This window comes from Mandrillus leucophaeus, unplaced genomic scaffold, assembly GCF_000951045.1.
Source record: "Mandrillus leucophaeus isolate KB7577 unplaced genomic scaffold, Mleu.le_1.0 Scaffold887, whole genome shotgun sequence".
Taxonomy (NCBI): domain Eukaryota; kingdom Metazoa; phylum Chordata; class Mammalia; order Primates; family Cercopithecidae; genus Mandrillus; species Mandrillus leucophaeus.
This window is the reverse complement of record NW_012109663.1, coordinates 48,526-75,062: the sequence shown is the minus strand read 5'-3', so window position 1 is coordinate 75,062 and position 26,537 is coordinate 48,526. Positions and strand designations below refer to the sequence as shown.

Genomic DNA, 26,537 nt, shown 5'->3' with positions numbered 1-26,537 from the left:
CTTCACATGATACATTATTTTGTGTAAAACAATTTTTAGATTAATATGCTACAAAGTTTTGCCAAGCCCTTAAGAGGGAGTCTACCAATGCAGCGCTTTTGCATTTGTGCTGTCACTACCCATGTTTGAATGCATTTACTTTTGTGCATAAGTAAACACGTTTTTGTTTGAAAGTTGAGACTAAGAATACCTGTTCTTGTCCACACCTGTTTAACTTTGTCTTACCGTGCTGGCAAACATACTGGAGTTCTTCAGCATTTACTGCTAAAGCGATGGTGCTTACTCACAAGCCAAATCAACTGGCAATGCTCTTTCCTGGTGGATTAAATTTGGCTAATGAGTTATAGTAACAAATTCTAATTACAAATTCTGAATTTGACATAATATATTTTAAATTGGATGTACATTTACTATATTATATTGAGAGAGAGATTTGTGGAAAAAATGTATACTCATTTTCAAAAAGAAACTTTTGTTTGTATCTAAAAAATGAACTCTTAACAAATTTCATCTCCAGGTTGTTAAGAGCCCAGGTTCTGGATTTCATAGCTTGAACAGCTTTTCCTGAAGACTTAGAAAACCTGCTTCACTGGATCACTTAACAAGAGTAAAATCTCCTTTGTGTAAAGTTTTCTTGGAGGTGATGGTGTACCAGTATGCTGACCACCTACTGTCAAAAATAACATCTATACTGGACAGTCTCCTATCAAATAGTAGATCCAGAAGCTTCTGGTGCCATTGCAACTTATATTAAGAAATAGTGGTCTGTAATGGTTAAACAGCTACTGAAGAAGACCTAGGTACTTTCCCAAGTAAATGAAAACCCTCTGGCATTCGAGAGCCAGTATGCAGGCTGGATTTCAATTTCTCTTGAGCCCCTGCACTGTGTTACATTGGTGGCATAAACAAACTGTACGATGATATGAGACAACCCTGTGGTTAATGTGATTCGGGGTCAAATGATAATTTCTCTATGTGCAGACACAGAAAGTTTTACTTAATTTTCTATACCTAAAATACTTAGAAACCATAGTCATCCATATTGATATTTTAACTTCTCTTGCCGAAACTTGACCCACTGTTGCAATTATTTTACATTTCCTTGGCTCTATTTTCATTTATGTTTAACTCCAGAAACCACATCAAGTGTTTGCATAATGAAGTAGAGTATAAAGAAGTAGAAATGTACACATGCATCTCTAAAATCTCTAGGCAAAGCACCCTGCACTTAAACACACAATACATTTTTTCATGATTGTGTTGAACTGATGTAACCTAACCTGTTTTTATATCCTTCAAAATAAGGTGGGCATGAATGCTTTCAGCCCTTGTCAGTAGCTTTGATTATCCTGTTTTTGTTAGATCCCTCCTCTTGGTTTGATCACAGTAGTTACTGTATTTCTTTTTGTAAGTTGGTTTGCAAAGGGTGGGGCTTGCAGACCATTGGGAAGTTGTAACAGCTGTGAGTCATATTGTTGAAGGCAGAACTTTGGAGCCAGACTATTTATGTGAAGGAACAAGATGCTGTTATTTACAACAGAGTGAACTGAGATTCAGTCAGTAAAAGTCTTTGTTTGCAGAAATACAGATCCAAGACAAAAGACAGGATGGGTACTGCTGGAAAAGTAAGTGGAACATTTCTATCTCCTCCTCGTCATGACCTAATGGTGTGAGACTGATACTTAGAACTTTGAATCCATTAAAGTAATTAAACACTTGGAGATATTCCTTGAGGAATGAAATGCCTCATGAGCAGGCATACAGTGAGGGAAACACTGGGTACAGTGTTTCAGAGAGTGTCAGTGGAAGCAGGGGTAAGTTGGAAATGGCGTATCCAATGTTAGCAAGACATTGGAGGAAAATAGAGAAATGTGATTTATATTGTCATTATTCATAATTTGATTTCAGGATAGCTGGGCAATTGCTCCAGGAAGCAAAATGTTTCCACAAGGACACTTCAATCGTCTCAGTAGCACGCGCTGCCCTCACTGCAGTAGTTCAATGGGAGACCAGGGTCTCATGCCCAGATGTTGGAAGAAACATTCCTGCCATTAAGAATGGAAAATGCTAATTCTGGGATGCAAAATGGACAAGAAAGTGTCATGATTTTTAGGTTTCTTACAAATGTAGTTTTTATCAAAATATATATTTTAAAATTCTTTAAAATCAAACTATGTTATTGGTAAATTATGTTTATTGTTTTAAAAACAACAGAGTCAGCAGAGTTGGTATTAACTTTAGAAATAGCTTTACTTCCTTTTTTTTATTTGAAAGTAGGTCAGTATAATTCCTTGCTTTAAATGGGTACGTAATTGCTTAAAGGACTAAGTGCTTTTGTTTGTTTTGTTTTAACTTGAACAATTTTGCATTTAGCCTGCTTAAGGTTTTGGAAAAATAAAGATGACATGTGAAGTCTGGGTAATGTGACAAGTCAGGAAACTCTATGATGTTAGAATTTGAAATAATTTTTACTAGAATTGAGTAGAACTGGAATAAAATCATCCTAATTTGGGTCAGAAATCCAGCAAAACTAGATTACTTAGGAATTTAATTTTGCACTACAGAAGCTAGCAACTCTATCCATGGAAATTAATGAATCTTAGAACTGAAAGGAATCTTAAAAATTTGCAACTTTAACCACCCAACAGATGCTTCAGGTCTGGTTACACTATTTCTAGAAAGTGAATATTCATCCTTTGTAAGAACATTTCTAATGATGTAGAAAGTAGCCTCAAGGCAGGCTTTCCAATTATAATTAATAATACAGTGTATAATATATAAAGACTATAAAAGCTATATAATTTTGATATATGGTCATGCAATAGTGTAGTTTGCATAAGGATTATGTATTTCCCAAGGTGCTGTAGTGTTCCAGTGTAGCTCATGAAAGGAGTTTCCCTTTACATTGGGATTGATTTTTTTCTCTTTATAATAAATGTGTTCTTTTTCATTAAAAAAGTAAAAGATAACTGTATTAGTTTCCTAGGGCTTCCATAACAAAGTAGCACAGACTGAATGGCTTAAACAGCAGAAATTTGTTTTCTTGTACATCTGAAGGCAAGTATTCTGAGATTAAGGTGTCATCAGGGTTGGTTTCTTTTGAGGCCTGTGTCCTTGGCTTGTGGATGACCCTCTTCTCCCTGTCTTCACACGATCTTCCCTTTTTGTTTGTATCCTAATCTCCCCTTCTAATAAAGACACCAGCCATATTGGATTAGGTTCCACCCTGATCACCACATTTTAAATTAATTACTTCTTGAAAGACCCCATCTCCAAATACAGTCACCTTCTGAGGTACTGGGGGTTAGGACTTCAACATATGAATTCGGAGGGAAACACAATTCATCCCATACCAATGAATATTCTAGAAAATTTGGAAGGTTAGAAAATAAGAGGGAAAAAAATCAATCATAATATCACATTCCCAGACTATCATTTTTGTGTGTGTGTTTCCTTCTATTTTTCTATCCATAGTTTATGTAGCCATACTCATACAATACACAAATATTTTTATCCTATTTTTCCAACTTAAACATTTTTTCAATTTATTACAATTTATAAACATTTTTAAATGTCTAATTTTCTGCACTTACACAATTTATTTCATCATTCCTCTATTATTGTTTACATATTTTCCTTTATAAATAGTGCTGTGATTACATCTACCATATAGAGAGATTTTTCTAAAGATAGTATTTTCTCGAGGTAGGCTTTAAAAATGGAATTACAGGGTAAACATGTCACAACATCCTTAAGTATCTTGATGTACCATGCAAATTACTTTCTAAAGGGTTGACATAGGTAAGATGGCCCATTTTACTATTTCTCTGACAATACTGTGTATTCTCATTAAGTTCTCATTAGGTAAAAAGCCATTATCAGAGCACAGTGGCTTGTGCCTGTAGTCCCAGCTACTGGGGAGGCTGAGATGGGAAGATAACTTGAGCCCAGGAGTTAGAGTACAATCTAGGCAACAGAGTGTGATACTGTATTAAAAAAAAATTAAAACTTCATTATAGATTTGAAAGGCAGAGAATTGTATCTAATTTTTATTTTTTAAAAAAGGCATTTTTATGAGTGAGAACAAATATGTCACAATCTATTCATTAATCTTTTGCAGTTTTTTCCATAGGTCCTTTGTCTGCCATGTTATCTCCCAGGGTGTAAGTGTGGTATGTGGAAGTGGGAAGGAGTGTTAGGAGTGAAGTTGTTAACGCTTCCTCTGTAAATTTGAGTAAGCATCGTATTTATTAAATGTGGTAACTTTTATCTATTTCACTTTAATATTTTCCCTCAGTACTACTTGCTGTCAATGTGGAAAATTTACTATTTCTCAACATACAAAATTTTAATTCTTAGAAGCTGTTTCCTTTATGACTTTTTTTAACTTTTATTTTAGGTTCAGGGGTACATGTGCAGGTTTGCTACATAGGCAAATTGTGTATTGTGAGGTTTGGTGTACAAATTATTTTGTCACCCAGATAATAAGCATGGTACCTAATTGGTGGTTTTTCGATCCCTACCCTCCCTCCACCTTCCACCCTCAAATGGGCCCTGGTATCCATTGTTCCTTTCTTTGTGTCCATAGGTACTCAATATTTAGCTTGAGTACCTATGTACTCAAGGTACATAAATGAGAACATGTAGTTATTTAGTTTTCGGTTTCTGTGTAGAGGACTACGTGCTCCCAAACGAGACGTTCCCGAAAAGTCCTGCTCTTGCAAACAAAGCAGGGTGTTCCTTCCCTGCAAACAGGGAGGACAAAGGAGCCAGCTGCAAACAGCAGACCCTGGGGGCTGATTTATGTGTAAACATCTTGAAAATCCAGAAAGTCAGGGAACGGTCAGAAAAACAACAATGTGTCTTTGTGACTTGGCAACATTCCACAAACGACTGTATAAAACAAAGCAGAGTATGTCGTTCAGCACAGCCACCATGTTTGTATTGTCCTGTGTTGTCTTGTGTGTTCATTCCTTTGTTTAGGAAACACACAGACCCCAACATTTCTGCGTTCATTCACTTAGGATAATGGCCTCCAGCTCCATCCATGTTCCTGCAAAGGACATGATCTTATTTTTTATATGGCTGCACGGTATTCCGTGGTATATATGTACCACATTTTCTTTATCCAGTCTAGCATTGATGGACACTAAGATTGATTCCATGTCTTTGCTATTGTGAATAGTGCTTTAGTGAACATATGCATACATGTGTCTTTATGATAGGACGATTTATATTCCTTTGGGTATGTACCCAATAATGGGATTGCTGGGTCAAATGTTAATCCTGTTTTAAGTTCTTTGAGAAATGGCCAGACTGCTTTCCACAATCGCTGAACTAATTAACCTTCCCACCAGTAGAGCATAAGTGTTCCCTTTTCGCCCCAAACTCACCAGTTTATTTTTTTGGCTTTTTAACAATAATCATTCTGACTGGTATGAGATATTACCTCATTGTGGTTTTGATTTGTATTTCTCTAATGATCAGTGATGTTGAGTATTTTTTCATATGCTTGTTGGCCATATGTATGTTTTGTTTTGAAAAACATCTGTTCATATACTTTGCCCACTTTTTTAATGGCGTTGTTTGTTTTTTGCTTACTATTTTGTTTAAGTTCCTTATAGATGCTGGATATTAGACCTTCATTGGATGCATAGTTTGCAAATATTTTCTCCAATTCTGTATGTTGTCTGTGTACTCTGTTGTTGGTTTCTCTTGCTGTGCAGAAGTTCTTTAGTTAAATTAGGTCCCGTTTGCCAATTTTTGTTTTTGTTGCAATTGCTTTTGGCATCTTTTTCATTAAGTCTTTACCAGGTCCTATGTTCAGAATGGTATTCCCTAGGTTATCTTCCAGGGGTTTTATAGTTTTGGGTTTTAGATTTAAGTCACATCTTAAGTTAATTTTATATATGATATAAGGAAGGGGTCTGGCTTCTGTCTTCTGCATATGGCTAGCCAGTTATCCCAGCACCATTTATTGAGTAGGGCATTCTTTCCCCATTGCTTGTCCTTTGTTATTTTTTCTATCACTCTTAAGCATAAAAGTTATTCCATGCTCAGTATGATTGATATTTACATCTTCATTGATTGATAAAATAGTTTGACTTTAAAAATAAATCTCAGGCCAGGCACAGTGGCTCACAGCTGTAATCCCAGCTCTTTGGGAGGCCGAGGCAGGCAGATCACAAGGTCAGGAGATCAAGACCATCCTGGCGAACATGGTGAAACCCTGTCTCTTCTAAAATACAAAAACATATTAGCTGGGTATGGTGGTGCACATCTGTAGTCTCAGCTACTAGGAAGGCTGAGCCACGGGAATTGCTGAACCTGGGAGGCAGAGGTTGCAGTGAGCCCAGATCGTGCCACTGCACTCCAGCCTAGCGACAGAACAAGATTCCATCTAAAAGAAATAATAACAAAAAAATAAAAATCTTAACAATTAATCCACCTTGAATTTGTTTGGGAATGTGGTGGGAGATTTCTAACTTCAACATTGGGTGATATTACACTGTAACCCATAACATTTTCATTAGTAAGGCAGAGGGTAAATATTAAAGTGAACTACTGATGGCTTTCAGCCACCCATCTGTTACCAGTGTATCATTTTTCACATTTAATCTTTTACAAAAGAGCCACTTAAGAATCCATAGGAGCTCTCTAGGACCGTTGTGTTTGTTGACAAGATGAAGGTAACTGATTTTGCATCTGAATAAATTAATTAAAATATTTTATAGGAGTCCTAGACTGATTTGGAGGGAGGAAGGTGGAAACAGTTTCTCTGTGTGTCTCTGTCTCTGTCTCTCTCTCTCTCTGTCAGAATTCAATAATCTTCACAAAATCATTTAATTGAATAACTACAGCATAACCAGTTGAATAACTGGACGCCAGTCACTGGTATCTCCACACCCAGTTTCCACTACTATAAGATGACAAGCTTTAACCTGCCTATCAAGCCCTACCAGGTGCAAGAACTGGGCTAGGTGCAAAAGAGATACAGAGATGCAGACACAAATTCAGTCACCTGGGAACTCACAATCATAATCTATATGCTTCATGATGTTCATGGTTCCCTTCAACCTTACCATGCTAATAGTCTCATTTCTTCACCATTGCTATGATTATATACAGTTATTAAATACTGGTTTAAATACAGACAAGCCAGCAGCATTTTCTGTTTTATAAATTTGTCTCTTGTGAATAAGTGATGCACAGAGGACAATTTTGTTAATCTATTCGATTTGAAATTGTAACAAAATAACCCATTTTTGGGGGGCGGGATATTATGTGAACAGCAAACAAAAATCAATAGGTTGGGAAAAGTACCTCAGGTCTAGTCCATCTCTGCATCTCATATGCTAGGTGACCATGGCTTCAATATTTAGTCACTCTGGGCTGCATTTCTCATACCTTAAACAAAGGCACACACAAGGCTTATAATTCTAGTGTTTGATGAAAATCATTCTGGAAAACTTAGAATATTATATATGCTCTTCTGTTCATATACATACTATTCAAGGAGTCTGTGTTTAAAGGCATAATTTGGACCCATTATAACACTTGCCTATTTCTTAGGTTATTAAATGCAAAGCAGCTGTGCTTTGGGAGCCGAAGCAACCCTTCTCCATTGAGGAAATAGAAGTTGCCCCACCAAAGACCAAAGAAGTTCGCATTAAGGTAAGCGTGAGCCCTGGAGAACTTAAGCCAAAAGCGTTATCAAACTTATATTGAATATAGCACTATGTGAGACTGGATTCTTAAATAAGGAGATGCGTCCCATGTTTGGAGTATTAATTCCTTTACTGGCTCTTGTATATTGTTAAGGATCTGGTTGTAGTAGATGCGAAATTAATGAGTTCATTATCCCTTTAAAAAACACTGTGCTTTATTATACCTTTGATTTGTTGAATTTTTATTCATATAGCATCTAATTAAAAAATGGTTAATAATCATAGCTAAAGACTTTTTAAAATATCTTCTGGGAAGCAGATTGTTTTGAGATTACTTTTCACAAAGAATGAAGAACTCACTTGTGCCTGGAGAAATGACAACTTCATGGAACATTTTCCTCCCTTTCTTTGGACAGAGCTTAACCTTGGCTTTGGATATCAGTTGTTGAGTAGGAATTGCTACCAATCTTTCTTTGACCCTCTTACTGTTACCTGAGCACTAGAGTAGCAGTAAGATTTTGCTCTTGTATGCCATTTCCTCTGTTCTTTGTTAAGAGAGCCCAAGAAGGGCCTAGCTATAAAAATCTACTTTCGGGCCATCACATGGTAACATCTGCATTCTGGTTCCCTCGCAAGAGCACCAATTTATTATAGAAAGGCACCAAGAGTCAACCTAGGGTTTGAGGGAGCAATATTATAAGTTCTATCAGAGAGGGATCTTGTCTGATGGTTGATTTTTGGCTCAGAATCACCTAAGAGTAAATGTTGTTACATTAGGCAATGATATTGACTAAACAACTATAATTTTCTCAAGAAGTTAAATATTCTCCCAACAGTGAAATGATCAGATTGTTGATTGGTGCAATGTTTTTGTCTTTGAACACAGATTTTGGCCACAGGAATCTGTCGCTCAGATGACCATGTGATAAAAGGAACAATGGTGTCTAAGTTTCCAGTGATTGTGGGACATGAGGCAACTGGGATTGTAGAGAGCATTGGAGAAGGAGTGACTACAGTACAACCAGGTATATGCAGGTGTCAAGCCACAAGTTTGAAATAATTAGGCTTTGATTAGCCTATCAAAGGAAATAGCACACACTAGGAATTATTAGAGGGATCCTTAACACCATTCAGGGAAATAAAAGGATACAAGAATGGATTTTACTGAGTAATGTTTAATTTGGCAAAATCTCAACTTTTAGAAGGCAAACCTTATGGTTTTTATAAACCTTAGACTATCTTTTTAAAAGTTTTACCTACAGTATGGGCTCAATTCACATTTGTTAATTTCATATTTTAACATTAATGAACAGCATCTTATATCATGATTTTTTTTCCTATAGGTGACAAAGTCATCCCTCTCTTTCTGCCACAATGTAGAGAATGCAATGCTTGCCGCAACCCAGATGGCAACCTTTGCATTAGGAGCGAGTAGGTTTCACTCATTTTTACTTTAATGTTATTCAAATTGTTCCTGTGCTAATTTTTGAATTGAGTTAATTAATACGTGTATTTGATGTATCAAATAGTATTACTGGTCGTGGAGTACTGGCTGATGGCACCACCAGATTTACATGCAAGGGCAAACCAGTCTATCACTTCATGAACACTAGTACATTTACTGAGTACACAGTGGTGGATGAATCTTCGGTTGCTAAGATTGATGATGCAGCTCCCCCTGAGAAAGTCTGTTTAATTGGCTGTGGGTTTTCCACTGGATATGGGGCTGCTGTTAAAACTGGCAAGGTAAGAAACAGGGTAGGCTAGTTTCTTTGTTTCTTATTTCCTTTTCTTAAATGATGTCCTTGGAATCTTGAAGAGTTTTGGGAAAAAAAAAAAGATTTAAAAAATATATTGCATATCAGGCTGCCAAATCAACTGAAAGAAAAATACAAAATTCAGATTAGAATTTTTGGTTTTTTTTACGCTTGAGAATATTTATTGATTATATTTGCAAACTGCACCATTTCTCCATCTTTAAAATATGTCCCTTCCCCATCTATTAAGTTTGTTAAGGTAGAATGATCTCAGTATTTCAGGCTTTTTGTCAGAACTTTTACTCCTAGTTTCTTGTCAGCTAAGTAAGAATTATTGTATAACTACAAAATAGAGTCATAAGTACATTACCAACTCGTCAGAAAAAAAGTATAATTATGTCAAATCACCTGTTGTAGATAATATAAAGATCAATAAAATCATTAATCATTTGGATTACCACCTATGATGCATATCAGAAATAAAATACAGTAGTGTTTGTTGCCTATAATCAGTAATGCTGTTACAGTTCACCAAAACTGATTTCTCAATATACATTTTTACATCAACTGTGATGTTAGATAGGATCCTTGGAATTTTAAATTAATCACATGAATTTCACAAGGAAATTGGAGTTCAAGGAATTAAGAATCTTTGACCTAATACAGTATAAAAGAAAAAACCTTTATCAAGAAACATAATTGAAAATTAAATTTCTAGATTTAATTTTTGTTTCTTCCATATCTCCTTCAGATTCAAATTTCTAAAATTTATATGTGTATCTAAATTTATTTACAAATGACTCAGAGTTATGATTTTTTAATTTCTTCTATTAAAAAATGGGATATATGTGCAGAACGTGCAGGTTTGTTACACAGGTATACGTGTGCCATGGTGGTTTGCTGCTCCTCATCCTCTAAGTTCCCTCCCCTCATCCCCTATCCCCCAACAGGCCCTGGTGTGTATTGTTCCTCTCTCTTTGACCATGTGTTCTCATTGTTCAACTCCCACTTATGAGTGAGAACATGCGGTGTTTGGTTTTCTGTTCCTGTGTTAGTTTGCTGAGGCTTATGGCTTCCAGTTTCATCCATGTCCCAACAAAGGACATGATCTCATTTCTTTTTATGGCTGCATAATATTCCATGGTGTATATGTACTACATTTTCTTTATCCAGTATGTCATTGATGGGCATTTGGGTTGGTTCCAAGTCTTTTCTATTGTAAATAGTGCTGCAATAAACACACGTGTGCATGTGTCTTTACAGTAGAATGATTTATATTCCTTTGGGTGTATACCCAGTAATGAGATGGCTGGGACAAATGATATTTCTGGTTCTAGATCCTTAAGGATTTGCCATACTGTCTTCCACAATGGTTGAACTAATTTATATTCTCACCAGCAGTGTAAAAGCTTTCTTATTTCTCCATAGCTTTGCCAGCATCTATTGTTTCCTGACTTTTTAGTAATCACCATTCTGACTGGCATGAGATGGTATCCCATGGTGGGTTTGATTTGTATTTCTCTAATGATGAGTGATGTTGAGCTTTTTTCCTATGCTTATTGGCCACATAAATGTCTTCTTTTGAGAACTGTCTGCTCATATCCTTTGCCCACTTTTGAATGGGGTTCTTCATTTTTTTCTTGTATATTTGTTTATGTTCCTTGTAAATTCTGGATATTAGACCTTTGTCAGATGGGTAGATCACAAAAATTTTCTCCCATTCTGTAGGTTGCCTGTTCACTCTGATGATAGTTTCTTTTGCTTTGCAGAAGTTCTTTAGTTTAATTAGATCCCATTTGTCAATTTTGGCTTTTGTTGCAATTGCTTTTGGTATTTTTGTCATGAAGTCTTTGCCCATGCCTATGTTCTGAATGCTATTGCCTAGGTTTTCTTCTAGGGTTTTTATGGTTTTGGGTTTTACATTTAAGTGTATAATCCATCTTGAGTTAATTTTTGTATAAGACGTAAGGAAGTGATCCAGTTTGAGTTTTTTTGTATATGGCTAGTCAGTTTTCCTAGCATCATTTATTAAATAGGGAATCCTTTCCCCATTGCTTGTTTTTGTCAGATTTGTTGAAGAGCAAATGATTGTAGATGTGTGCTGTTATTTCTGAGGCCTCTGTTCTGTTCCATTGGTCTATGTATCTGTTTTGGTACCAGTAGCACACTGTTTTTGTTACTGTAGCCTTGTAGTATAGTTTGAAGTCAGGTAGTGTGATGCCTCCAGCTTTGTTCTTTTTGCTTAGGATTGTCTTGGCTATACGGGCTCTTTTTTGGTTCCATATGAAATTTATCACGCCTGTAATCCCAGCACTTTGGGAAGCCGAGGCAGGCGGATCACAAGGTCAGGAGATCGAGACCACGGTGAAACCCCGTCCCTACTAAAAATACAAAAAATTAGCCGGGCGCGGTTGTGGGCGCCTGTAGTCCCAGCTACTCGGGAGGCTGAGGCAGGAGAATGGCGTGAGCCCAGGAGGCGGAGCTTGCAGTGAGCCGAGATCACGCCACTGCACTCCAGCCTGGGCAACAGAGCGAGACTCCGTCTCAAAAAAAAAAAAAAAAAAAAAGAAATTTAAAGTAGTTTTTTCTAATTCTGTGAAGAAAGTAGCTTGATGGGGATAACATTGAATCTATAAATTACTTTGGGCCGTATGGCCATTTTCTTGATATTGATTCTTCCTATCCATGAGCATGGAATGTTTTTCCATTTGTTTGTGTCCTCTCTTATTTCCTTGAGCAGCGGTTTGTAGTTCTCCTTGAAAAGGTCCTTCATATCCCAAGTTGTATTCCTAGGTATTTTATTCTCTTTGTAGCAATTGTGAATGAGAGTTCACTCATGATTTGTGGTTTTAGCTGGAGGCCCTTTTCAGGTTTCACTTTTTGACCCTAACACCTAACATGTTCAAGAACATTCCTCTCCACAGGTCAAACCTGGTTCCACTTGCGTCGTCTTTGGCCTGGGAGGAGTTGGCCTGTCAGTCATCATGGGCTGTAAGTCAGCTGGTGCATCTAGGATCATTGGGATTGACCTCAACAAAGACAAATTTGAGAACGCCATGGCTGTAGGTGCCACTGAGTGTATCAGCCCCAAGGACTCTACCAAACCCATCAGTGAGGTGCTGTCAGAAATGACAGGCAACAATGTGGGGTACACCTTTGAAGTTATTGGGCGTCTTGAAACCATGGTAAGACCCAAAATTTGAGAAGCCACAAAATACCCAAGTTATTAGATATGCACAAGGTAAATTTAATTCTCTATAACTTTATTAATAGTTAATAATGGAAATATCTCTGTGATTGTCAGTTTTACTCAAGCAAAAACTGATAATCACATAGTGATTTTGCCTAAAAAGTCAAATACTTAAGAGCAGGTTCGCTGGATCAAAGTTAAATACCATATCATACAACTCTCAGCTGACCAGAGGGCAAGCTAGTTAACCCTTCTAGATAATTGTTTTAAGTATGACCTTCCTTGTGTATGTAGATTTCTTAGCAAAAGCGATTCTATCTCTTGAATGTCAGTAAAGTAAGCATCAGAAGGTGACTGAGGAGAGGTGCAAAGGGATTATTCCAAATGTTGTGGTCTCTTCCCCCAAATCTGTAATCCATCGACCTTCTCACTCTTTACACCTGAGCTTTGTTTGCCCTCGTCTGAATTCCCCTAGAATATGAACCTTCAGTTTTCTAACCATGCCTCCTGTATAGCAACCTGCAACACCAGACCTTCAGTTAGAACTGTAAAACAGATCCAGGATTCCTGGGACTAGAAAGCTCCAGCCTGGCGTAGCATAAGGAGACGGAAAAATGGAATAAAGCCACTTTTGCTCAAGACTGAGTAGCAGATTAAGTCACCTAATGCTTTTGGTAATTTAGGAATAAATAGTCCTTAATTTATCATTGTGTCATATTCTTTTCCTAGTGAATCACTTAGATTTATTTCATATCAACAAATAGCATTTTAGGTCGTAAGTTTATGAAGCCATACGTGATACTGGATATATTATTAGAGCCTATTGATTTCCAGTTGCTACTTGATGAAGGCTGGTCTTTAAAAACAATGCCATCTGTTGCTCCAATCTAGCAAGTATTAAATTATTAATAACTGGATGGGCTAATGACCAGAAAATGAGAGATTAGTCTCAGAAATGCTCCCAAGAAAACGGACTCTTTCGTCCCACATTTTAGTATTTTATTTAATTTTGAGACTAAACTTAAAAAGAAAACTATGTTAAATGATTTGGTATATTAATTCAATTTAGTTTAGTTCAAATGGCTTTCTAAGGCTTATCTGAAGTGGTGATATTGGTATGAAAATATCACAAGAATTTCCCCTGTGTTTTAGTCCATGGCACACTGAAAATGCCATGAACACTGACCACATTGATTGCTGTTTTCTGCCTTAAAGGGCAAATGTGTATAGAAATTTAATTAAGGACTGAAGTTGCACTGAAACATTTTTAAAGCAAGTAAAAAACAGAAGATGGCTTAATTTAATTCCATGACTTTGCCATAGTACATAGGTCATTTCAGAGCTTATGTTACGCTATAAGAGACATGGGAAGCAAACGATCTCCTCTATTTTAAACTCAGATTGATGCTCTGGCATCCTGCCATATGAACTATGGGACCAGCGTGGTAGTAGGAGCTCCTCCATCAGCCAAGATGCTCACCTATGACCCGATGTTGCTCTTCACTGGACGCACGTGGAAGGGATGTATCTTTGGAGGTGAGGAAAGCAAAGCTTCTGGATGGGGAGTGATGGCTTTCACTCTGTTGCTTGGCAAGTGGGAGAAGCCTGTTTCCTCAGGCCTTTCTTCCAAGAATGAGTATGAAGGGATCTAAAATGGAACTGTGAAAATAAAAACACAAAAGATAAGTCCTTGATGTAGGACTAATATTGGTGGACACATTTTTGATATTAGCATCTGCAAATGAAGTTCCCCAAAGGCCTGAATGAGAGACACCAGTAGTGTTTCTATAGGGATGAATTATGTGACAGGAAGTTCTGATTTAATCCATTTTTATTAATATATGCAAGAATGTGTATTAAAATGAATTTATTCAATTCATAATAGCACCAACAAAAATCCCGGACCCAAAGCCAAAATGAACAACAAACTAAAAAAGAATTGTCACATTTTATGGGAACAGTTCAGATTCACACTGGAAGGACTTAGATTATCACTCAACAATTAATATTGTTTTAGGAAAGATGGAGCCAGGGTCACTCTGCTCAAGGCAGGTGACACAGTGAATCCTTTTATTTCCCTCCTCCACAAAGTCTCGTTTTCTAGTGCCTTCATACAGAGCTGTACTGGGTGCTTTAGAGTACTTCCAATATTGGAGTCTGCCTTAAACAATATAAGAGAATAGTAACTGTTCAAGTACTTGTTAAGAGTATAAAAAGGAGAAAATGATGTTCTTCACTTAGAGAAGTACATAAGATAGTGAAGGATACAAAAACAAATATAAAAGAAAGATATGAAAATAAGTGTAGCTATAGATATTATAAAACAAATTATAAGAGGAGCTTTTTCGCATTTATTCTACGTTAAAAGTTTTACATTAATGTGTTAGTTTATTTTATTTCTCAGTAACTCTCCGAGGAAGCTACTTGATGAATAAAAAAACTGAGACTTGGAACTATTAAGTCTTTTGCCCCTATAGCTCTCAAGTTGAGAACTGAAATTTAAAACTGGTCCACGGGAGAACAAAATTTTTCCTCTTTCTGCAACATTACTTGGGGCATAACAAAAGCAAGAGACCAGTAGGTATGGATGAGATTTTATAGAGAAGGCTTCTTAGGGAAAATAAAACTTGAATTGAAGAACAAAACAATAAGAGATGTAAGTTAAACCTCCTTGCTTTGACTATTTGTGGGAAGTGGGAAGATTATAGATTATTCAGGAATATTAGAGATACAATTCAATTATTCAGCAAATATTTGTTGAGTGTATACTGAGTACAGGCACCACTGTGTATACAGTGTACCATTCCAGGAGCTAGGAAGGGAGAAGAGACAAAACATACCAAGTCCCTGATCTCAGGAAGTGTGAGAATCCTCTCATTTTGTTATAGAGAGACTGACAATAAATAAATGAATGCAGAGTACACCATATGGTTACAAGTGCAAAGGTAAAAATAGAGGATGGGTAATAGGCAGTGCCAGAGGACCGGGGTGGAGGTGGAGGTGAATGCTATTTTATAAAGCTCGGGGAAAGTCTCCTTGATAAGGTAACATTGAGGCAAAAACACAAATAAGATATTCAAAAATCTTGGGAAAGAATATTCCAGGAAGGGAACATAGTAAATACAAAAGGGTGTTGGCAAGAACCATAAGAACAGGGAAACAGTCAGTATGGCTACAATGGAGTGAAGACAGAAGAACAGTCACAGCTGGGGTCAGAGGACCTTATATTATATGGGGCCTTTGGGCCATTGCAAGGTTTTAGGAGTTTATTCTGAGAGAGAAATAAAACCATAGAGGCTTCTGAGAGAAGTGTCACCTGATCTGACTTCCATTTTAACACTCTCCCTCTGGCTGCAATATGAGGAATACTCTATATGGGGCAAAGAGCACAAGCAGGGAGATCATGGAAGAAGTTATTATAATGCTGGAAGGAAAGGATGCTGGCTTGGAGTGATGGGGCTGGTGAGAAGTAATAAGATCTTGGATACATTTTGAAGACACAGCCAACAAGATTTGCTGAAATAGTTATTGCATGGCAAAAAGAGTAGAATCCAAGATTTGGGGGCCTAAGCGACAGGAATCATGTCACTATCATCATTTATTGAGAAGGAAGACTATGGAAGGAATAGATTGGGGGCTATGATGGAAGTGGTAGATACCAGGAGTGGTTTGGGGCAGGTTACACTCACAGAGATATCTGAATAAAGATGTCTATAAAATGTAGGCAATTGGGTATGAGTCTGTAGCACAGGTAGAGGTTTAGGATGGGTATACAAACCTAAGTGTTTTAAGTGGAGTATATCGAAAGCCACAAGACCAGAAGCAGCCACCCTAGAAGTAAATGTAGATAAAGAGGAGAAATGGACCAAGGACCAAGCCCTAGGAATCTTTAGAGTTAGAGGTCTGAGAGATGTAGAGGATCCAGCAAAGATCTGTGGAAGAAGTAACTAGTGAGCAAGGAAAATGACAATGATGATGGTGATGATGTAGTATCTAGAAGCTAAGGGAATACAGTGTTTGAGAAAAGGGGAGCCACCAACAGTATCAGTTCTACCTAACAGTTCATATAAGAGCAGGACTGAGAAATGACCCTTGTCTGGGTCAAAATGGAGCTCAAAGATTACCTTGATGATAGCTGTTACAGGACAGTGCTGGGGGCAAGAGCATAATCAGAGTGGGCTCAGAGAGGATGAGAGGAAAGGAACAGGATCCAGAAAGAATGAACTGGAGACAATTCTTTCTGTAAAGTAAAGAAATTTCTCTTTACAGAGCAAAGATATGGGGTGAATGGAAAAAGATGTAGGTATCAAAAGAGTTGTTTTAAACCTTTGTTTCTTTTTAATTTGGTTTTATTTTTATTTTACTTTAAGTTCTGGGATACATGTGCAGAACGTGCAGGTTCGTTACATTGGTATACAAGTGCCATGGTGGTTTGCTGCACCCATCAACCCATCATCTAGGTTTTAAGCCCCACATGCATTAGGTATTTGTCTTAATGCTCTCCTTCCCCTTGCCCCCCATCCACCAACACACCCTGGTATGTGTCGTTCCCTTCCCTGTGTCCATGTGTTCTCATTGTTCAACTCCCACTTACGAGTGAGAACATAGAGTATTTGGTTTTGTGTTCCTGTGTTAGTTTGCTGAGAATGATGGTTTCCAGTTTCATTCATGTCCCTGCAAAGGACATGAACTCATTCTTTTTCATGGCGGCATAACCTTTGTTTCTTATGCTGGGGCAAATACAGCTTATTTGTACACTGCTGGGAATTATCTAACACAGGGAAGGTGATAGTACAGGAAAGAGAAGGAATAAACATAAGATAATAAAAGGTAAAGATTACTTAGTAATGTCTGAAGAGAAAATGTGTCCTTATTTACAGGTTTGAAAAGCAGAGATGATGTCCCAAAACTAGTGACTGAGTTCCTGGCAAAGAAATTTGACCTGGACCAGTTGATAACTCATGTTTTACCATTTAAAAAAATCAATGAAGGATTTGAGCTACTCAACTCAGGACAAAGGTAACTGTTTCTTATGATGATCTTGTCTCTTCTCCACAGGCTACTTTTAAAATTTAGTACTTATAAATGAGCCTGTTTTCTTCATATTTTATTTCTAATTATTTAATCTAGCCTGATTGATACAGTTAATTACTTCTCTTTACCCACTGTATTAGTCTATTTTCATACTGCTATTAAAAAAAAACTGCCCAAGACTGGGTCATTTATAAAGGAAAGAGATTCAATTGACTCACAGTTCAGCATGGCTGGGAGGCTTCAGGAAACCCACAGTCATGGTGGAAGGCAAAGAGGAAGCAAGGCACCTTCCTCACAGGCTGCAGGAAGGAGAAGAGGGGAAGCAAAGGGGGAAGAGCCCCTTACAAAACCATCAGATCTTGTGAGAACTCACTATCATGACAACAGCATGGGGGAAACTGCCCCTGTCCCCCGATTCAATTACCTCCACCTGGTCTCTCCCTTGACATGTAGGGATTATAGGGATTACAATTCAAAATGAGATTTGGGTGGAGACACAAAGTCTAACCATATCACCAACTTAGTATGCCATTGTACTATATTAATCAAGTGTTTAAAATCTTTTGGATTTTGTTTGTTTACCTAGTTGATCTCATTGTGGCTATTTTTATTTCATCACAAAGCTGCTAGTTATTTCAAGTAGGCCACAACATTTCCTTATTTTACAGTTTTCAAAGTGCTTTCTCAAATGTGCATTTTTCAGATCCCTGTAGGCCAGGTATTATTTTTACCATTTTTAGATGAAGACTAAGGTTGTGAAAGCAAATAACTAACTCATCAAACCTCCTGGGGTAGTGCCAGGATACAAACTAATTGCAAAACTTGTGCTCTTTTGACCACATAACAAACTTCTCTGACAGAGCGTGGCAAGCTCTGGGTAAACATGGGTGTGATGATTTTTACTCTTGCTGTTTCTGAGGGTGTGGCAAGGGTTGAGGTCAAGTATGAATTCATGCAAATTTTATCTATGACATCCACCTCATGGAGGTCTCAAACAGCAATCAAAAAGCCTGTCTACAAGATGAAATGACATTCACTCATTGGGTCTATAAATAATTATTAAGCTTCCACTATGTGCCAAGGACTTGATTTCATTAGTAAAAGGAACTCTATATTGAGATCCAAATTTTTACTAATTTTTTTTTTTACCTGAGAGCTTTACAATGTTGTGTTTTGTCTCCACATCTGGTCTAGCCTACAGGATCATCATATTATGAACATACATTTTTTTAAGCAAGTAAACAATGGGATTCTGTAAGAAAAACTGTCAGAACCACTCAATACTACTTTACCCAGATAAGCAAAACTAAAAACTTAGTATGGCCTGCTTGGAAAATAATTACTATTTGTTTTCCAGAGAAACATAAATTCTGCTTTCAGGAATTTTGCTTCAAATATCATCTTAATGCAGGGACAGCCAAACTCATATTTGTAAACCTAAACTCTTCAATTTCCATCTACTTCCTGCACAGCTCCATTTGAATGTCCCACTTACATCAACTACACTCAAAATATTTTTTTTGCCAGTAATTTTTATCTCAGTCATTGTATTATGCATTCCCCTTTTACAGATGAGAAGCCATAGCATCATGTCTGACTTCTTTTTCACTCTTGCCTACCACATACAAACCAATGCTAAGCCTTGATGATGCAACCCTTGGTTTCTCCTTCAGCATCCCTCATTTCATTGCCCATGCTCATTGCTTTAATTCAGTCTAATCATTTCTGACATGGACACCGTAGTGAGATAATACATTTTGCCCCTTCCGTATTAAAATACATTCCAATTAGTCTCTCACTCAGCTGCCAAGCTCAAGATTCCCCAAAATGTCAATGTCTTAGCATGGTTTTGAAAGCTTTGTTATTGAACTAAAACCTATTTTTTTTTCAACAGATAAGAATTTGGCATTCATTCTATCACCCTCTGCAGCAGGCTTTTGTGATAAAGTGAGGGAAGTAGGTCTCATCTACTTGCAGGATCTCTTGGGCATCCAGAAATCTAAGCACACTGGATTGCCTTTCCTGTTCATATGTTCCTAGGCTTGTTCATGCTTTCTCCTCAGCCTGAAAACCACTTTCCTCTTGTTGGCATACTGAAATTATACTGATGTTTTCAAAATTAGCTCAGATACCCTTATCAGAGTTGCATAAGAAGAAAACTAATTGGTAAGGACTTTGAGTCCAAAGGATTTCCAATAACAGAATTTACTTGAATTTTCTATGACAGATAGAAAAGACAATTGTTTAAACTATCCTCTCTTGAAAGATAGTAAAACAAATCATTAAAAACTCTCATTTTACATTTCAGCATTCGAACTGTCCTGACGTTTTGAGATCCAAAGTGGCAGGAGGTCTGTGTTGTCATGGTGAACTGGAGTTTCTCTTTTGACAGTTCCCTCATCTGAAATCATGTATCTGTCTCACAAATACAAGCATAAGTAGAAGATTTGTTGAAGACATAGAACCCTTATAAAGGATTATTAACCTTTATAAACATTTAAAGTCTTGTGAGCATCTGGGAATTAGTATAATAGCAATGTTAATATTTTTAATTTACATTTTGTAAGGCTATAATTGTATCTTTTAAAAAAACATAGACTTGGATTTCTATGTTGTAATGGAGATTTTTAAGAGCTTTAACCAGCTGCTGCAGATATATATCTCAAAACAGATATAGCATATAAAGATATAGTAAATGCATCTCCTAGAGTAATATTCACTTAACACATTGAAACTATTATTTTTTAGATTTGAATATAAGTGTACTTTTTAAACACTTGTTATGAGTTAACTTGGATTAGGTTTTGAAATCAGTTCATTCCATGATATATATTACTTGATTAGATTAAGAAAGGCAGAAAAGATTAAGGGAAGGGCACATTTTTCAACGATTAAGAATCATCATTACATAACTTGGTGAAACTGAAAAAGTATATCATATGTGTATTTGAGGTTATTTGCCGACATATATTAATATTTTAGAAAATATTCCTTTTTGTAATACCGAATATAAACATAGAGCTAGAATCACATTATCATGTTTATCATAATGTTCAATTTGATACCGTAGAATTGCAAGCCCCTAAGTCCCTATTCACTGTGCTTAGTAGTGACTCCATTTAATAAAGTGTTTTTAGTTTTTCACAACTACACTAATGTATTTATATATATCTATAACATGTTTAAAATTCTTAAGAAAATTTTAAAAATTGGTTTTTTTTATTATTATACTTTAAGTTCTAGGGTACATGTGCATAACGTGCAGGTTTGTTACATATGTATACTTGTGCCATGTTGGTGTGCTGCACCCATCAACTCGTCAGCACCCATCAACTCGTCATTTACATCAGGTATAACTCCCAATGCAATCCCTCCCCTCTCCCCCCTCCCCATGATAGGCCCCAGTGTGTGATGTTCCCCTTCCCGAGTCCAAGTGATCTCATTCTTCAGTTCCCACCTATGAGTGAGAACATGACATGCATACAGCCAATAGACACATGAAAAAATGCTCATCATCACTGGCCATCAGAGAAATGCAAATCAAAACCACAATGAGATACCATCTCACACCAGTTAGAATGGCAATCATTAAAAAGTCAGGAAACAACAGGTGCTGGAGAGGATGTGGAGAAATAGGAACACTTTTATGCTGTTGGTGGGATTGTAAACTAGTTCAACCATTATGGAAAACAGTATGGCGATTCCTCAAGGATCTAGAACTAGAAGTACCATATGACGCAGCCATCCCATTACTGGGTATATACCCAAAGGATTATAAATCATGCTGCTATAAAGACACATGCACACGTATGTTTACTGTGGCACTATTCACAATAGCAAAGACTTGGAATCAACCCAAATGTCCATCAGTGACAGACTGGATTAAGAAAATGTGGCACATATACACCATGGAATACTATGCAGCCATAAAGAAGGATGAGTTTGTGTCCTTTGTAGGGACATGGATGCAGCTGAAAACCATCATTCTCAGCAAACTATCGCAAGAATAGAAAATTTTAAAAATTGTATAAAATGTTTTGTGGTGATATATCTTTAAACAGGCAGTTTTATGTTGTTATTGAGCTTTTATTTGTTAAACACAAAGTGTTGAAGCACCTGAAAACATAAAAATACTTTATAAGACACATAAGAAGTTGGGTGGTCATAGCAGAAATTGAGGCTTCCAATATTAGGGCATAATATAGATTGGACACTTCTACCATGGTAAATTGCAAAATGTCCAGGTATTTATGAACCAATTTCACATGATGAATATTTCCCAATGAAAAGTGTCATGAACTCAAGGGGTAAAATTTCCTTTTTCTTTTACCAGTTTGTCAATCTAGGCTTAATCTAGGTTTAAAAAAAATAGCTGAAAAGTATAAATAATTATTTTGAAGTATCTTCATCATCAACTAGGTTTAGCTATGGCAATTCTCAAAATACTATGAATAGTTACAGCTTATAAGAATTATATTTTATGTATTCATATATATCTGTATTTATATCAGTAAATAGATGATAGATAGATAGATAGATAGATAGATATAGATAAGTATAGAAAATCTCTACCCAATAATCATTTGGAGACATTTCCTCTGTCCATAATCAATATCTATAGCTAGGATCCCAGAATCCATTAAGGAAGGAAAACTGTCCCCCAAAAAAGCATTTTTAACAAGAAAAATATGTAGAATGGATTAATTCCTTTAATTCTCTTGCCTCAAATTTTGAAAAACATGTAAATAAGGATACTGAAAGCAATATGTAAATATAGGTGCATCAAAAGAAATAAATCCAAGAAGGAATAAATACATTTATATTCTCAGATCACAGCTTTTTAAATGAAATCCACTTTATGCCTACTTCCTACACATTATAATTTGACAAATACGCTGCATATATGACCATTTTATTTATTTAGTATTTATTATGATACTTTGTGGAATCATTCCTCATGTCTGAGCTTGTCATGGCCAAATAATGAAGAGAAAGACCTTCTACTATCTTTCTCAGGGTAACTTGCACATGAATAGCATTTTGAGTCATCAGAAAACACGGGTTCTAAGAAGAGATCAGGAAATCTGATTATTTTTGCATATTTCTTATTTTTGGTCAATGAAACCACAAAGCATTGTCAAACTGAGTTCTTGAATATAAATCAAAATATAAGTAAGCAATAAATAGCTAGAGGAATGCTAAAAGAAATATCCAGCTTCTTCTTTAAAGAATAGTCTAGACTTTTAATCATTTAACTGATATGTGGAGAACATTCATTGGGCAATTTTTTTTTTTTTTTTAAATTTCAACCATGTATCAAGTACTGAGCTAGGTGTTTGGTATACAGTAATGAATAAAACAGATAAAGTCTCTTCCCTTGTAGAGCATATGGTCTAGTAGTGATAGCAGCTCCTCTCTGCTAGGAACTGAACACTCTTCGGGACACCCTGGCTACAGAAAGGAGTGACCCACTGCAGGTCTTGTCTGAGCTATTCTGTCACTCAATAAAGCTCTGCTTCGCCTTGCTCACCCTTCAGTTGTCTGCGTACCTCATTCTTCCTGTTCTCAGGACAAGAACTTGGGGCCCACCAAATAGCCGGGGTAAAAGAGCTGTAACACCAACAGGGCTGAAATATGCCCCTTGCTCACCAAGTTGTGGGCGACAAGGAGAGAAAAGAGATGGAGAGAAGAACTGTGACCCTTTGGGGAGCCCAGACCTAGGAGCTCCCTAAGCCAGGGCTGTAACACCCTCTTTGGAACTCTATGGTTCCTGATGTCTCCAAGCTTCCGGGCACCACTGCATTCTTGGTGTCAGCTGTGTAAGCTGCTTATGGTATGTCTGGTCCAGCCGCAGACTTGCAGGAAGCTGGTGCTCATGCCAGCACCTGGAGCTGCCCACCTGCTGCAACCAGCATGCCTGGCTGTGTGCAGTTGCCAGACCCCACACTTCCTGACACACCCCTCATCACTCCGTGACTGGCTCGCCCTTGACAGGTGTGGGACCCAGACCAGTAGCATGAGTTGAGCATAGCCTGCCAGGTCGAGTGGGCAGAATGAGCCCAGCAGGCCAGAGCAAAACATGAGCAAAGGCACCATTGGCCACAGAGGTTTCCGGCTGGCAAGACGACACCCCAAGGATCCTGTAACAGTAGGAGATTTAATAAGTAAATAAACATATAAGTATATTACTTCAATTTTTGATAAATGATAAATAAGGCAATGATCAAGGTGCTGTGTTAGAGAGATAAAAGAGGGAAAACAGGAAGGTATTTCCAGCTTTCTATAAGGTATTTGAAGGCCTCTCTGAAGAGGTAAATTTAAGCTTACATGGAAGGATAAGCTAGAGCCAGTTCTATGAAGAGAGGAGCAAAATTTTCTCAGGTGAATGAACAACATGGCCAAAGGCCATTAATTTGGAAAAAACTCACCCATTTATTGTTGGAAACTATAAAAGGGCCAGTGTTGCTGGTATTTGCTGCAAAACGTTAATGATATTGTTTAGGTTCATGAAGCTGAAAAAAATGCCAAATCCTTGTGGACATTTTTATCTCAATAATACATTTATCTCAATAACCAGCTTCCTTATCTACATTTCCAGAAGATAATGTGATTTGATTAGTGCCAAAATTGATATGAAATTATTTTAATTTAGAGGAAAAAAAGGACTATATAGGAAGAGCATTCCCAAGAGTACCCTCTTGCCCATGGCTTCAACTCCAGTCTCTGCAAAGATTTCTTCTTTGTTTCTCATTCCTCTTTACATCTAGAATTATTTATATTTTTATGTAATAAGTAACTAACCAAGGCCTCATAAACTAGTTTGTAGTATTCATCTTCTTCATGCATAGGTATTTGTCCATTTTTTTTATTCCTTACTCCCTCACAGAGTTAAATTCCCTTCATTAAGGAAAATCTCGATTACCTAGACCACCAGCTTTAGGTTCCAGTAGTTCTTTCCACCATGTATCTGACTTTGTCTATTACCCTATGGGGTACAGAAAAGTGACAGATGCCTTCACTGAAAGTCCATCCCATTTTACATGTAAAGTGTCAGAAAATAAGAATTATATTCTAAGTTCTTTCTCAAAACAGTACCTAGTATTAAAAGAACATGTTGTACCCAAAGGACACTAGGTAAATTCTTAGCTGATTCCACAATTGAATTGAGAGGATTATGTATTTCTGGCTGTGTCACGTGTCCAGGTCATTAAATGCATCTTCATGTGAGCCAAATAATTGAATGAAATAGTAAAGCATGTTTTTGGCAACAGCTCTTTCAGGTAGTCAAATTTTAAATTTTAAATTTGGATTTTTTTTCTGTTCTGTAAATGAATGAGACTTACACTTCAGATTCAAGTCAACATTTTAATTAAAAATAACATTTACTAGCATTAGGACAAATACCTAATGCATGTGGGGCTTAAACCTAGAAGACGGGTTGATAGGTGCAGCAAACCACCATGGTACATGTATACCTGTGTAACAAACCTCCACGTTTTTACATGTATCCCAGAACTTAAATAAAATTAAAAAAAATAATGTTTACTTGAATTTACCATGGCATACTTGAAAAAAAAATGGATACATTGTTTTAATTTCACTAGCATTTTATAAATTTCAATGCAAGTTTTTGGCAAAGAACCACATAGTTATATAACTACCTGGCATGCATCATCTTAGTACTATTTATTCAGAAAGGCCTTTTATAAAACAAACTTTCCTCCAAAAAAAGGAAGTACAAATATTGTACTCCGATTGTGTATTGCAACTTGTCAAAAGTGTGACGTGGTGACCTAATTCAGGAGATCTGGGTTTGAGTACAACTCTACCTCCAATTAAAACTCACAGTAACTATTTCCTGAAGTCTCATACAGCATTCTTAAAGTTTTTAACTAGAATAAGGGTTCTTTTCTTATTATTACTGACTTTTCTGTACCTACCATGGTTTTGAGAGGGTTTCTGAAATTGTCATAAAGTTGGTTGTTGGTTTTTCTTTACCTTCCAAAAGAAGACTGAAGAGTGTCTCCCTAAGGAATAAAAGGTGCTAACGCACTTGCAATTTGCTGCTTCAAACTAGGGGACTTGTCTAGTGCATTTGTTCTAGAAAATTAGAATCATAGACATAGTCTCTCCTGGAAGCCACTGAAAGTTCTAGGAAGCACTTGGCTACATTTGAAAGAAACACTCAAAAGAGATAGCTTGATCAAAGACGAAATCCCTCAGAAGAAACAAGAGAGGACTGGGTTCTAGGACCTCAGTCCCAGCACCATCAGGAAGCCTTATTTTATCCCTACCTGCTTACAGGATGCTTGGTATGGCAGAATTTTAATCCTGCTTTGGATTGTTGTCCCTTTGAAACTTACTTCCCTTCGAGCTTGTTGCCCTAGTTCATTCCTTTATCTCTTGCCTGTATTCCTGCAGTAACCACCGAATGCATGTCCCTGCCTCCTGTAGAATGGCCTTGGAATTAATTTGAATGGCTTATTCAAATCCCCCAATCCCACCCATGGGAATGCTACATTGAGCACTCTCTTCCTCTGTGCTTTAAATACAAAAAGACTTTTTGAGAGAAAAGAGAAAGCAGCATCAAACTCATTCTCCACTGATATGGTTAGGCTTTGTGTCCCCACCCAAATCTCATCTTGAATTATAATTCCTATAATCCCCATAATCCCTACATGTCAAGGGAGAGACCAGGTGGGGGTAATTGAATCATGGAGACAGCTTCCCCATGCTGTTCTCGTGATAGTGAGTGAGTTCTCATGACTTCTAATGGTTTTATAAAGGGCTCTTCCTTCTTGGCTCTTCTCCTTCCTGCTGCCTTGTGAAGAAGGTGCGTTGTTTCCGCTTTGCCTTCTGCCACGATTGTAAGTTTCCAAAGCCATGCTG

General features: G+C 37.0%; 1 protein-coding gene across 3 annotated transcripts; it reads left to right on the top strand.

The window, feature by feature from the left end:
- Window positions 1-1,108: 1,108 nt before the first annotated feature.
- ADH7 (alcohol dehydrogenase 7 (class IV), mu or sigma polypeptide) lies at window positions 1,109-20,859 on the top strand. Of its 3 annotated transcripts, XM_011969354.1 has the most exons (10): window positions 1,567-1,625; window positions 4,121-4,234; window positions 7,573-7,674; window positions 8,554-8,692; window positions 9,011-9,098; window positions 9,197-9,413; window positions 12,349-12,609; window positions 14,015-14,150; window positions 17,495-17,633; window positions 19,957-20,859. In XM_011969354.1, the coding sequence occupies exons 4-10, from the start codon at window positions 8,605-8,607 to the stop codon at window positions 19,979-19,981; spliced, it is 954 nt and encodes a 317-aa protein (XP_011824744.1). In that variant the 5' UTR covers window positions 1,567-1,625; window positions 4,121-4,234; window positions 7,573-7,674; window positions 8,554-8,604; the 3' UTR covers window positions 19,982-20,859. The 3 variants fall into 3 exon arrangements, with proteins under 3 accessions (XP_011824742.1, XP_011824744.1, XP_011824741.1); XM_011969352.1 differs by lacking the exon at window positions 4,121-4,234 and having other exon boundaries at window positions 1,109-1,625; XM_011969351.1 differs by lacking the exons at window positions 1,567-1,625; window positions 4,121-4,234 and adding an exon at window positions 1,707-1,814.
- The last annotated feature ends 5,678 nt before the right edge of the window (window positions 20,860-26,537 follow it).